General features: G+C 37.1%; 1 protein-coding gene across 9 annotated transcripts in view; it reads right to left on the reverse strand.

Moving 5' to 3' along the window:
* EPHA6 (EPH receptor A6) overlaps positions 1-14,945 on the reverse strand; it is a 938,174-nt gene that overhangs the window by 312,161 nt on the left and 611,068 nt on the right. For 6 of the 9 annotated variants that reach the window (XM_070455027.1, XM_070455029.1, XM_070455026.1 and 3 more), the window contains 2 exons: positions 13,780-13,827; positions 13,213-13,375 (listed from right to left, as the gene is read on the reverse strand). In XM_070455027.1, the coding sequence (XP_070311128.1) occupies positions 13,213-13,375; positions 13,780-13,827 (211 nt within the window). The remainder of the gene's footprint in view (positions 1-13,212; positions 13,376-13,779; positions 13,828-14,945) is intronic. The other 3 variants (XM_070455030.1, XM_070455034.1, XM_070455028.1) reach the window with 1 other exon arrangement.

Consider the following 14,945-nt stretch of genomic DNA (forward strand, 5'->3'; position numbering starts at 1 on the left):
TTTCCTGGGACACAGACTCTGCTATGGGGCTCTGCATGCTGTAGGTTTATTGAAGAGTGACCTCAGCATGGACATGTAGGAGAGTGAGAGAAGCAGAAATGGGAAAATGAGTCGCTGAACTGTGCTGTGGTGTCTAGAAGGACCTCAGCCAATCTTAGGTAGTTCTGGAGCTGAACTGGCCCTTCGGAGTTGTCCTGAATTGAAGTGATGAGACTAATCTTTGTGCCTCTCATTAAGCAAGTTTTCAACTCTGGCTGCCCTTGGGGAAAGGGGGCTGTTTCTGGGGCATATAACCTCTTTTGAACAGAGGCAGTACCCAGTAAGGAATTCAGCTGTTGAGTCTTCAGCAAGCAGTGCTCCCATGAGCTGAAAGAAAAAGCGGAGTGCTCTCCTAAAGGAGAGCTAACACACCTTAGCTCTGCATCACCTGGAATTCTAAATTTTATACTTACTGCTTGTGTATTGTCTTTCTCCTCTCTTTCTTTCCTCCCATAAGCTGTGGAAGAGCAGGAATCTTTTTTGCTTTATTTCTAGCACGTAGAATGTGTGTGTGCCAAGTCATTTCAGTCGTGTCCAACTCTTCACAACCTCATGGACTGTAGCCTTCCAGGCTCCTCTGACCATGGGATTCTCCAGGCAAGAATACTGGACTGGGTTGTCATGCCCTCCTCCAGAGGATCTTCCCAACCCAGGGATCGAACCCATGTCTCTTATGTCTCCTGCATTAGCAGGTGGGTTCTTTACCACTAGTGCCTCCTGGGAAAGTGCATGTAGAATAGAACTTAGTAAAGAGGCAGAAGGGGTTCTCACAGACACTCGTTGAATGAATCAGTGTACAAACAAATGAATACGTATTTTGTGTCCTGATGAGAAAATTAAAACTTAAACTAAATTGCCCTCCTCAGGGTCTAATTCCTAGAGAGTAGCAGAGCCTGGATCCTGATATAGACTGGTCTGGCCCAAGTGCTAAATCACTTCACTAGGAAGTTTCTCATCTCTATAGCAAGGGAAGATAATTTGGCACATTACCTTTATTTAACTGATGAGCAATTAAAGTCTATAGTGGAGAATCCTCATGAGCCAAGACACCAAGTCCTGTGTTTTCTACCTGAATATACCATTTTCCTTTATCAATTAGAACATACACCTGAGTAACCTAGCCTGGGGCCAGTGGGTGACACAGTCATGTGGCACATTAATCTTGGTGTCTAACTTTGCTTTGCTAACATAGCACCTTTACTTCTATGATATTGAGATTCATGAAGTGTCCCAGATAACTTAATTTCCAGGACTTCTTCAACTGACCAACTTTCATTTGAAGGTGTGGCATAGGATGGCTCAGCTCCAGTTTTCTCAGGAGCCTCTGGTGAGCAGGTCATAATTCATTGTCTTGAAAGTCCAGAAACCAAATATGAACTGTCAAGGAGAAATATGCAGACTCACATGCTGGCAGATAGCAAGCATGTGTTGGAATTTAAATGGATGATTCCCAAGGTTCCAGCACATTCTGTAAGGGTGAATTTTTAAGGCTAAAATCGTCTCTAGGGAATTTGGAAGTTATGACAGCTATAGTTATGAAAATGAAAATATATTTGGAAGGATTTATCTTTAGGGTGGATGAAGTAAAGGTGATAAAGTAATTAGATGTATTAGCAATGGTTTCAGATAAGTCAGTTATGGAAAGCTTGCTCAGATAGGCTTCTCTGTCTCCAAAACAACAGATAACTGGAAGAAAAATAAAAACTTAAGAAGGTTTTAGCTTCAGTGGCAAGATAATAAACAGATGCCATGATACGGCCCCTGCCTATGAACCCGGCCGCTTATCCTGTATTTCCTATACCAAGATCATCAGCCTGTCATTCCTTACCCCTATCCTTTGCACCCTCTGGTGAAGTTGCTGGTTTTCTAAGTAAAGCATGCATCGGAATTACTTGGAGGGCTTGTTAAAACAGAATGCTCGGTTGAACCCCGGGCCCCAGAGTTTTGGATTCACTAGGTGTGAGTTAGGGTCTGAAAAGCAGCATTTTTAACATGTTCCCAGCTGTTGTCGGATGTTTCTGGTGCAGCATTCACACTTTGAGGACCACAGTCATAAGCATATTGAATTTGTTTTTTCTGTTGCTAGAAAGTCTGATACCATTTCATCTCTACCTGCACACAGGAGAGATTCCCCAACCCTCTCATCCCACCCACCATCCCCATAATTTCCACAGTGAAGTTTTATTTGACTTTAAAGTCTCCTTCAAGGCATTTTTTTTTTTTAATTTTGGAAACTTTCCTTGACATATTTGGGTTTTTCTCTGTGTGCTCCATGAAGCGTCACATGTAACCCTGTATTGTAACCTTGTGTAATTTTCTGAACCTCTCAATTAGCTTTTGTGAAAGCCAGGAACAAGTTTATTCTTCTCATCTTTGAATCCCCAGTGCTTGCCTCTATATCTGGCCCTTATTAATATTTTTTGATTGAGTGAAGGAATGAAGAAATAAATTGAACAACTGAACATTCTTATGCGTGCTTTAGCATTTGCTGCTTCCTTTCAAGTGCCCTTTACTTTCCTTCTCATTATGTCAAATTTAGGAACAAACTTTGTATCAAAGTTGGAAATAAACCCTTTTACTTCCAAGGATAAAAACTCATGCAACAACATTGGAAACATTGCCAATATTATTCCTTCATCTCAGAATGAGGATAGGAAGTGTGTATAAATGTAGGACCTATGTATATCATATATGAATATATTACATATGTATATATGGGACTGCTTGGAGATCAAACCAGTCAATCCTAAAAGAAATTAGTCTTGAATATTCAATAGAAGGACTGGTGCTGAAGCTGAAACTCCAATACTTTGGACACCTGATGTGAAGGACTGACTCATTAGAAAAGCACCTGATGCTGGGAAAGATTGAAGGCAGGAGGAGAAGGGGACAACAGAGGATGAGACGGATGGTATCACCGACTCAATGGATGTGAGTTTGAGCAAGCTCCGGGAGTTGGTGATGGACAGGGAAGCCTGGCGTGTGCAGTCCATGGAGTCACAAAGAGTCAGACACGACTTAACAACTGAACTGATACACAAATAAGGGGCTTCCCTGGTAGCTCTGCTGGTAAAGAATCTGCCTGCAATGCAGGAGACCCCAATTTGATTCCTGGGTTGGGAACATCCGCTTGAGAAGGGATATGCTACCCATTCTACTAGACTTGCCTGGTGGCTTTGAGAGTAAAGAATCCACCTGCAATGCGGGAGAACTGGGTTTGATCCCTGGGTTGGGAAGATCTCCTGGAGGAGGGCATGGCAACCCACTCCAGTATTTTTACCTGGAGAACCCCCATGGACAGAGGAGCCTGGTGGGCTACAGTCCACGGGGTTGCAAAGAGCTGGACACCACTGAGCCACCAAGCACAGCACAGCATACACATATATGGACTTGCCAGATAGCCCTCGTGGTAAAGAACTTGCCTACCAATGCACGGGACATAAGAAACGGGTTATATCCCTGCGTGGGAAGATCTCCTGGAGGAGGGCATGGCAACTGACTCCAGTATTCTTGCCTGGAGAATCTCATGGACAGAGGAGCCTGGTGGGCTACAGTCCATGGGGTCACAAAGAGCTGGACATGACTGAATGACTTAGCATGCATGCACACATACACATATATAAAAATATATACATATACATATGTATGCTAACTTTAGTAAGTTATATTACAATGTTTATTGTTTACAGAAAAGTTGAAACTTATTGTTAAAAAAAATCATTCACTCTGCTTTCCTGTTTCGTATACAGCACATATAAAATAACTGTTTAATTTAAAAATACTTATAGTGCAAAAGCATTTTCAACGGACGCTCAGTGTTCCAAACACTTAAGAGAACGTGGGATTCAGCGTGTTGTGAATCCGCTCTTTTATATCTGGTGGCAAGTTTGCCCCGCTTTGCTCCTTTGCCTGTGGCATGGTCAGTAACATACTCACACATGTCTTGCTCAGGTTTGTGCATACACAGCTAAATCTTTTAAATGGCTCCTGTTATTTTGCCAAGAATTCCTGTTACTCAATTTAAATTCACTGAACTACTGTTTCCCTTGAAAAAGTCACGTGTAACACAAATACTTAAGCTGCTTCTTAATTCTTCACACTGGCCGTGGTAGAACTGGCTGGGTTTATTTTATAAATATCTGTCCATTCAGTATTGTGACTTCACCACAAGATAAAGGCAAAAACGGTAAATGCCTTATGTTGGGTTAATATACAGTTAAAAGATGTTGCGCTAGATTATTTTAAAAATTTTTACTGCATATTGGTATGTGGCAAATAAAATTCAAACTATGTATATCTTTATGTTTTGACATTGGCAGATAATGTTTAGTATTTATATATTTTGCATAAAGTACTTTTCACCTGACTTGGACATTTTGACAACTCTTTCATTCAACTCACTTTTTTTTTTTTTTTTTTTTTTGCTCTGAAAATGACAGATTACCAGGTGGATAGAATTCAATCGAGAAATAGGAAATAAAGTTATGACAAGAACCAAGGCTCTGGGCTGTATCACCCTTGCAGTCCATGGCTTCTAAAGGACACTTTGATCCCAACATCATATGTTTCTATCTTTGCTGTAAGAACCACATCTATGTATTGCCATTGGACATCACCATACACTAGCCGGAATTACCCTAAATGCATTATAGAAGCAATAACTGAACATCACAATTCAACCCTGCCTTGAGAATAGTACATGATCATGCACCAGAGGAGGGTGAGAGGTCACCATAATTAAGAATCATACCAGTAGTTCTGGACAGGTTCCATATGGTTATATTAAGAGATTTGGTTTTCTTCACTTTGCCCTTGATGCTTTTCCAACAACTAAAAGATGACATTAAAAAAAAGCTACTTCACAACATAAGTCAATAAAGCTGATTTGTGTAGCTGAAAGAATGACTCTAAATCTTCAAGTATTACATGAGGAATATATTTTTCACTAAATTTAGAGCAATTTGAACTGTCTTAAGAACGCTTTTTGCTCTGTTAAAGAATTCAAGGTTGTAAAGTTGAATAGCTTGACAGAAAAATTCAGGCAATTTATATGATGGCTGATAGAAAAAAAATCTATCTTATCTCAAATCAAGTCAAATTAAAATTAGACTTTCAGAATGACATAAATAAAAAACTCAGTTATGAGAGCTTTTAGTGAGGTTAGTTGTGAGCTTCTTGAAGACAGAGAATGTATATTTTTTATCTTTTTCTTTCTTTTTTGTATTTCCAGGCACATGCAAAGCAATACATCAGGTACAAAAATGAATAGGAAATGGCTCTTGATTTAAAAAAAATTCTGGTCAAGGAATGACAGCTTATATCCCAGAGAAATCATATTTTTGTTTATGTTGCTATAGGTTATTGCCTTAAAAACTATATTCTAAGAAATAGATCCATTGCTGATTGTTCATTCCCCTTAAGATTTGATCCAAATTGTAACACTGCACATTGATATACACATTTTACAACTTCTAAGTACCTGTTAATAGTTAATGATTTTCTTTCCAGCCCATTTAGCAAAGTTATAATCTTTAATATTTTTCATATTAAGGCTTTCAATCTGTCTTACGGTACATAAGCCAGGTTCTCATAACTTAAAATCTTTATTAGATCCACGCAAAACTGAAACAAAATTATCTTTTTTGTCAATGCAGGCTTCTTAAAAAGAGACTTCTAGTTTCTATGAAAATAGTTACTTTTCAACAAGTCTCTGCACATTTAAGGTAATCAAACTGACTGCATCATTTTGACCCTCTATAGTGCCACATTAGGTCTACCATGTGTGGATCACCATAAACTGGACAATTCTGAAAGAGACGGGAATACCAGACCACCTGACCTGCCTCTTGAGAAACCTGTATGCAGGTCAGGAAGCAACAGTTAGAACTGGACATGGAACAACAGACTGGTTCCAAATGGGAAAAGGAGTATGTCAAGGCTGTATATTGTCACCCTGCTTATTTAACTTATATGCAGAGTACATCATGAGAAATGCTGGGCTGGATGAAGCACAAGCTGGAATCAAGATTGCTGGGAGAAATATCAATAACCTCAGATATGCAGATGACACCATCCTTATGGCAGAAAGTGAAGAGGAGCTAAAGAGCCTCTTGATGAAAGTGAAAGAGGAGAATGAAAAAGTTGGCTTAAAGCTCAACATTCAGAAAACTAAGATCATGGCATCCGGTCCCATATTTCATGGCAAATAGATAGGGAAACAGTGGAAACAGTGGCTGACTTTATTTTTCTGGGCTCCAAAATCACTGCAGATGGTGATTGCAGCCAGGAAATTAAAAGACACTTACTCCTTGGAAGGAAAGTTATGACCAACCTAGACAGCATATTAAAAAGCAGAGATATTACTTTGCCAACAAAGGTCCGTCTAGTCAAGGCTATGGTTTTTCCAGTGGTCATGTATGGATGTGAGAGTTGGACTATAAAGGAAGCTGAGCACAGAAGAATTGATGCTTTTGAACTGTGGTGTTGGAGAAGACTCTTGAGAGTCCCTTGGATGGTAAGGAGATTCAACCAGTCCATCCTCAAGGAGATCAGTCCTGGGTGTTCATTGGAAGGACTTATGTTGAAGCTGAAACTCCAATACTTTGGCCACGTGATGTGAAGAGCTGACTCACTGGAAAAGACCCTCATGCTAGGAAAGATTGAGGGCAGGAGAAGAAGGGGATGACAGAGGATGAGATGGTTGGATGGCATCACCGACTCAGTGGATATGGGTTTGGGTGGACTCTGGGAGTTGCTGATGGACAGGGAGGCCTGGCGTGCTGTGGTTCATGGGTTCGCAAAGAGTCGGTCATGACTGAGTGACTGAACTGAACTGGTTGTGCATTAATCAATAAATCTATTTTAAAACACACATAACCCTCGGAAGTTAATGCATAAAGATGTGTCAATAATTACAGCCTTCTGATAATCAATCACATATTATTTTAAGGAGGAATATCATTAGTTAAAGGAGGGTGGAAAATTGGAGGTAAGAGTAAAATATAATTATGTAGAAAATTAGAAGTAGTGACCAACCTGAATAAGAAAAGTAAAAACACTGAATGGGTAGAAAGGGAACGCAGTCCAAATTCTGAGCATGAAAGTGACCTGATGCCATAATATCCCCATTTCAAAACTTACTAGTTGTGGGGACCTGGTAAGTTACTAAACTTTATATTTCAGTTTTCCAATCCATAGAATAGGCCTGATAATAGCACCCCCTTCAAAGGTTGTAAGTATATTAGTAGCCATCAATAATTAAATAGTATTTGAAGCCTAATTATAACTCAATAAATATGACCTGTTGTTATAAATGTTAGAAGTTAACCTTAAACTTCTATCACCAAAGTACGGATTTCTTTTATGACATGCTGAAAAAGCATCTAGTTAGCTTCAGCAAAAAGTCTTAGGAGAGGTCTTCATTGTATCATAAGGTAGGACAATGTATATTCAGACAACCTAACTGCTAGAAAATTTTCCTTTCCTACTGATGTTTGCATTTAAATGATAGGTATGGCTTCCAACATTGAAAGTGTGCTATTGATTGAAAATTATTTCAAATTAAAGTCTCATATACTGGAATTCATCCTCCTCTGAGCAGACTCATAAATATGAAATCTGCCTCCTGCCTGATTAATTAACTTTTTATTACTCCACCAGGGTCAGCTGGTCCTCTTTCTGCTTCATGCTTCACCATTAATAATCATCCCCAAATTTCTAGCGCCTGTTAATAATGATGTAGCTAATTTCATCCTTGGTAATTAAAGTAGTCCAGATTGGGTTTCAACAAATAGACTGGATAAAACATAATAGAGACTTTTTTTAAAGGTGTTTAAGGAGGAAAATCTATTTAAGAACAAAAATGTCATTTTACTCTATTTCAAATGCCTCCAAACTTTAGAACTAACAATTAATTTGTAACTAAAAAGGCATACATCATATTTCTACACCATTCAAATCAGTTACAGCTTCTTATCCAAAATATAGCAAGCAGCATTGCTTACCTGCGGCAAAGAAAAATACTTGATTCTTTTCTTTTTGACTGGCAGGCAACATGCTATTCTTCCATATTTTGAAATTATACATTCTTCTAATATTTAATTAAGTGTATATTTAAAATTATGCATAAGACATTTTATGAGATGCAAAGATACACAGGTTACAGTTCTTGACTTCAAGGAGCTAACAACTTAGTGAAGAATTAAGCCCTGACACAATAAAATATCATAGAAAGTCCGAGGAAAGAGTGATTATTTTTCACTGGACTGATCAAAAACACTTTAGGTGGGGTAGCATGTGAGCAGACTGACCATTTTGAATGTGATAGGTTTCTGAATATTCCAGGTGGAACTCACAGATGCAGCTTAGATATGATGAACAGTCAGAAAATTTCACGTATGAAGCATTTATGTATTTTCGCAGGGTGTATGTGAACTAGAGGGAGATAGGACAGAAATGATGTCAATTTGGATTAGATGAGAAGACTGAGAAGAAGACTTGAATATTGTTGAGAAATTCACATATTGCTCAGTAGAAAATATCTAAGGATTTGTAGTTTTCAAGTGTATAGGAAGTTGACTATAGAAAAATTAGTCAAATGAGGGCATGAAAAATAGATTAAGGAAGAAATTAGAAACACAATCTTGCACCTTAATTTTCAGGATCATTTCCCATCCATAAATTGTTACAGCCAATCAAATTGCTTAAATATGAAAATATACTAAAAATAGCTAAATTTTATGGATGTTTTAAAAACAACTAAGCTATTAAATTTATTAATTTGTATCATTGTAACACTTTTTGTATAAACGTGTAAGACGGAAGGTTCTAATTTGAAACAACATGATTCAATAATTTATAATTTTGTTAGTTAATGCTGATCATAATGATTTTTATGTGGTTATTTAAGTGATATAAATCTAGTCTATCATTGCTACTTTTGGTAAATAATAGTGTAAAATATTGACAGATATGGCTTTTGTGCTATAAAAGTGCTTCAGGTAGCTTACAGTGGAAAACCTAAATTTACATTTTGTTAAAATTTAATGTATAATTAATCTTTTAGGGGAAAAGAACTGAATTGTTTATATGCTGACTGTGTATTAAGTCTCCTGGATCATCTGAATAACCTTTAAGGCAATGAAAGAGATAAATTACATGTAAAGTCCTACTTTTCTTTCAAAAATTGGCTCTAAGCTATGGATTCTCCTACCTTTTGACAGCTTCACAAGCTCTCTTATAGTATATAAGCAAAGTGTTTAATTTGACTGCAATATAGCAGGATATATCTTATTTTGGTTTCAAAAATGAACCTAAAAAAGTATGTTTTGTTTCTGTAAAATACATTTGAATCTCAGATAAGTATTGGTGGTGTTTTAAATAAAAACAAATGTTTTATTTCCTTATCATTAAATTATTTATTTTTAACAATGTAGGTATGATTTTCATAGATTTTCTTAATACTGAATCAAATATGGTTTTTCAAGCAGTTTGTAAGAATATGGATAACATTATTGGCTATGTAAAGCTCAACATTCAGAAAACTAAGATCATGGCATCTAGTCCCATCACTTGATGGCAAATAGATGGGGAAACAGTGGAAACAGTGGCTGACTTTATTTTTCTGGGCTCCAAAATCACTGCAGATGGTGATTGCAGCCAGGAAATTAAAAGACACTTACTCCTTGGAAGGAAAGTTGTGACCAACCTAGACAGCATATTAAAAAGCAGAGACATTACTTTGCCAACAAAGGTCTGTCTAGTCAAGGCTATGGCTTTTCTAGTAGTCGTGTATGGATGTGAGAGTTGGACTATAAAGAAAGCTGAGCGCAGAAGAATTGATGCTTTTGAACTGTGGTGTTGGAGAAGACTCTTGAGAGTCCCTTGGACTGCAAGAAGATCCAACCAGTCCATCCAAAGGAAATCAGTCCTGGGTGTTCATTGGAAGGACTGATGCTGAAGCTGAAACTCCAATACTTTGGCCACGTGATGTGAAGAGCTGACCCATTGGAAAAGACCCTGATTCTGGGAAAGATTGAAGGCAGGAGGAGAAGGGGACAACAGAGGATGAGATGCTTGGATGGCATGACCAACTCAATGGACACAGGTTTGGGTGGACTCTGGGAGTTGGTGATGGACAGGGAGGCCTGGCGTGCTGTAGTTCATGGGGTTGCAAAGAGTCAGACACAACTGAGCGAATGAACTGAACTGAACTGAACTAAAATAGCTTTTCAATTTTAATTCTCCTATTTTCTTTGTTGAAAGAAGCACATTTTTCTCCAGAAAATAAGCTTGGAACTAAAAACAAATATGAGGCAGATAAAATTTTCTGTTGTTTCATCCATATAAGCCAAAAAGGCCTGTACTTGAATAGTGTATATGTGTGTGCATGTGTGTGTTTGATACTTTGGAGCATAATATGGATTTTATATTAACTTTGAGAAAATTCTTATATTAGAGAGCTTGTAACTAACATCTATCTATCCTTCACCTATCTTTCAAAAAGATCCACATGGAATATTCACATGTTATTATTTCTTACTACTGATTCTGTATTTTATTCTAATTTGTTAAATCTATTCCAAAAAGATGGTGGGGGGGTTCAATTACAGTGCCTAATAAAAAGACCTGTACATAATAACCATTCAATAAATGCTATTAGTGAAAATATTATTTAAAATATTTAGCTATATGTAATTAGTCCTAAGAGAGACTGGCAGGCATATCGAATGTTAGGATCAAAACATAAAAGGCTTTCCTTTTGTAACTAAATATGACTGACCTCCTATCTACTTATCCATAGATCTATCAATCAAATCTCTCTCTCTCCCTGTACAACATATATACTGAGGTTGCTCTATAGACTTAGGAAAAGGGGATCCCAATAGCTATAGTTCAGGGAGGCTCTTTTTATACTGCCACCAGTCATAATTAGTACTCTTTCAACATGCTGGTCAGTTTTCACTCATATATTCTGACTCTAGAAAAAAATCCAACCACTGGTCTAAAACAGCAAGAGGAATCACGGTGATCGCTTTTGCATTGTGTTTGTAGAGCACAAGTAATTAATTCAGAACATCATGATTTTGAAAGGAATTATTTCTTATTTTATATTGCTGTCTCATTAGTTTTTAGTAAACTATATGTTGAACAAAGTAAAATAGATATGGCTAGAGAGGATTATACTGTAAATTACTTTATTTTACTTACTTAAAAAAATGTGAACCTGTATCAAATGATAGAGTAACTAATTTCACCTCCCCACTTCACACCCCATCTCTAAGCATTATGAAGTCAGTTAATTAAACAGAATACACAAGAGAGAACTTAGAAAGTTGACATTACAATAGTTCAGACAGTACCTAAGGAAAACAAAAGCTATAAAGATTTAAAGATGCCCTAGGAGAGCGTATAGAGAAAAGGACTGATCTGTCAGTTGGGATTCATATCATTATATTCCTAAATTTATAGTGAACCTACCCATACCCTACTATGACATTATTCACTGAAATTCTCTTCTGGATATAAACAGCATGCTTTGAAAATGCAATTTAAAGCTAACCAGATAAAAAATGATCCTTTAAATGATTTTCCTTCAGGCTGTAAATTGACTTGGGAGTCACTCTGTGCACCCAAAATCCAGGTTTACACAAACATATTTTTCCAGACTCGTCTCAAGCACTATGTCTCTTCAAGGGTAGAATAAAAGTCACTTTCATGACATTTACAAGTCAGCAATTCATGACTTTTGCTGTCTGCGGTTGTCAGGCGCACCTAAGGTTTTAATCCTCCACCTCCACTTATTGATGATCAGATTTGGATAAAGCTACTTTAATAAAATGAGTTATAAACTTGTCAGAATTAAAAAAGATAATTTGTGTAAGGTACTCACTTTTCAGGAGTGATAAACTGGGGGATCTGTGATCTAATTAGTGGTCTTACCATTAGCATCTCATAATCAAACAAAAGGACTTGGCAGGATGCTGGAGGAGTTAAGAGTACAGGCCTTGGAAGAAGACATCCTTCCGTGTCTGATTCTGAGCTTTCTTACCAGCCATGCGAATCTGGGCAAACTGCTCAATTCCTTTAGGCTTCTCATTTCTCATAAGTAAAGTTAGGAAAATAATACTGGTCTTACTGGATGTTGAAATGTTTAAATAAGATAACACATGTAAAATACTGCACATTATTTTTGCACCTATGAGAGGCTCAACAAATGCTAGCTATTAGTATTGTTATAGAATTTTTATAATTCTTATGTAAGAATTTTTATAATAAATTTGCTGAATTTGCTGAATTTGTGAATTCTTATACAAATATAAGCATTTTAACAATGATAGAAATATGTTTTTATTGTAATTAAATAGTTAGATATTTTTCCATTGAAGTACATAGCAAAAACCATGTATATCATCCTTACAAAGATAGCAATGTGATGGATTTCTAAAATTAAAAAAAAAAAAAGAATAGTGGATCTGGGTTTAGAATGAACATGACATTTAATGCCATGTTAAATGACTTTGGAACACTTTACTTTCCTTATCTCTCATTTTGGTTTTTAATATAGTGAGGCTATGAAATTGAGTTCTAATCAAGCCTATGCACCTATATTTAAACTGAAATGCATTTCAGTGGCGTTTGTCTCTTGACCACTGTTTTTATTGATCTAATATAAGGGAGCTGGTGATGGACAGGAAGGCCTAGCGTCTGCAGTCCATGGGGTCGCAAAGAGTCGGACACGACTGAGTGACTGAACTGAACTGAACAAGTCAAAGCTGCAGAATTTTGAACTAACTGCTAAAATCATTTGCTCATGGCTTTACTCTCTTCCAAGTATTCATTAGTATCATGTTATGATGCTAATGTTCACCGAGATTGGCAAACAGTTAGGCAAACACCATCCATTGAGACTCACTATGTTACGGTCTGAGTGATGAATTCTGCATAAAGAGACATATTTGGGCTATATTACAATTGTGATAGAGCAAGGCATTTCATGGAAATATTTAACGATAGCCCCAACACATTAACTGAAATGACTATGAGTATTTACATGAATAGGATTCTGCTTAATGAGACCATTCAAAATTTGGGACATTAGATTTTCAGCTATCAGGACAGACTGAAACCACACTTAAATTAACATCTTACTTTACACTTTTGTATGAAACTTACTTTCATCTCCTGTTTCAAATTCAAACTTCTGACTGTAGCCACTGTATCCTGTTGCAGTCCTCACTCGGATATGAAAAATGTACTTGGTGGCTGGCTTGAGACCTGTGATGATGACACTGGGAGCCTTGGACCTCGTGGAGGAATAGGTGAGTTGCTCATGCTCCTGGGGACAAAGAAGAGAAGAGAAAGGGGATGAAGCAGTTATTCTACTTTCACCTGGAGACACTGCAAAATTAAGCTGAGGAATTATGCTCTATCAAAACTATTGATTAAAAAGTGGTACAAGCATGGTTTTCCATAATTTGGCATTTAGTTATTTATCAATTATGATGCATATGATATGGCCTTGATTTGGCAATTTATTGAGAATGATGATTGTCTTATATAAACTGCATTTGTAGTTTTGGCGATTTGGATTTCTGACCCGACTCTAAGGCATGGTGGTGACGTGAGAGCACGTGTACACAGAATGGCAACGGCATCTTAAACAAATGGGCACGTTAGGTCAGACCACACCAGCAGAGTGCAAGGAGCAAGGGTGGGAGAATTCAAGTACCCGCTACTCACTTCTACCCGCAGGTAGTGCCAAAATGCCGGCGCTATCCGTGGGTAGACCTGTGGGTAAAAGGAAAAATACATTAATTGCTTTTTAAAGTTTGAAATCTTTTATCCCAAATCAATTGCACTGTTCTGAAACTCAGTGAATCCCCAGTAGTAATACTGAAGTTAATGCAACTTAAGACATAATACGATGAAAATTTCCTTTTGAGGGAGAATTGACTCTTCTGAAAAAATACCCCTGTTTATTTTGTAAAGATGTACAAGATACATCATGACTGTGAGGTAGATTTTACAGTTTGTCCACGAGGGAGCATCAAAGACAGAGAAGAGTATAAAAGACAGCACTCCTGAGAAATCAGGCAGGACTGGAGGCTTGATTCCTGGTCACCTGCAGTTAACTGACTCTCTCTCCTCACTAACAGGAACCACAACTAACTGAATGCCCTAGTCACTCAGAGTCTCTTAAGTGGTTTGTCTTGTCCACAACCTCAGAACAATTTACTTGTGCCTTTAAGAGACTGTCCATGATACGCTGGTGCTGGGAACACATTAAACTCAATTCTATTTTTGTTTAGTGTTACTGTTCAATAACTTTATGGTGTTCTAATAGGGTAGCTGAAAAAAAAATATGAACAACTCTTCTAAATTCATAGGTCAAATTAGGCCACCAGGTCCTTGAATTAATTCTCTACTATTCTCATTGTAATATATCTAGAGATTCTCAGAGATAGAAATAACTTTCAAGATCATTAATTAAATCACTCATTTGATGCTTATATTCGATCTGTCATATTCCATCAAGATCCCATTTAGCCTTTGCCTGAAAAAATCTGTTGTCCAGAAGACCTTCCAGATTAACAAAGTTATAAAAATCTACATACAGAATGTATCAAACTGCATTTATTGTCCAGTGATGCTACAAGAACTATGTAACTATGTAACTATGAAAATAATTTCCCTTATGCTACTTTTGAAAAAATTCCTTATCTTAAAAGTCATTTTTAAATTTTATGGCCATATTTGTCAGAACTTTACATGCTACATGGTTATTCTCTGTCTAGCTGAGGAACTGCATTTGTCATCTAACTCCAAATAGAACTGTTTATTAAACACAAAGTACAAAGATAAATGACTTAACAATAGCAACACTTTAAGTAAAAGGACAGAACAGA

The sequence above is a fragment of the Odocoileus virginianus genome, chromosome 25, assembly GCF_023699985.2.
Source record: "Odocoileus virginianus isolate 20LAN1187 ecotype Illinois chromosome 25, Ovbor_1.2, whole genome shotgun sequence".
NCBI lineage: Eukaryota > Metazoa > Chordata > Mammalia > Artiodactyla > Cervidae > Odocoileus > Odocoileus virginianus.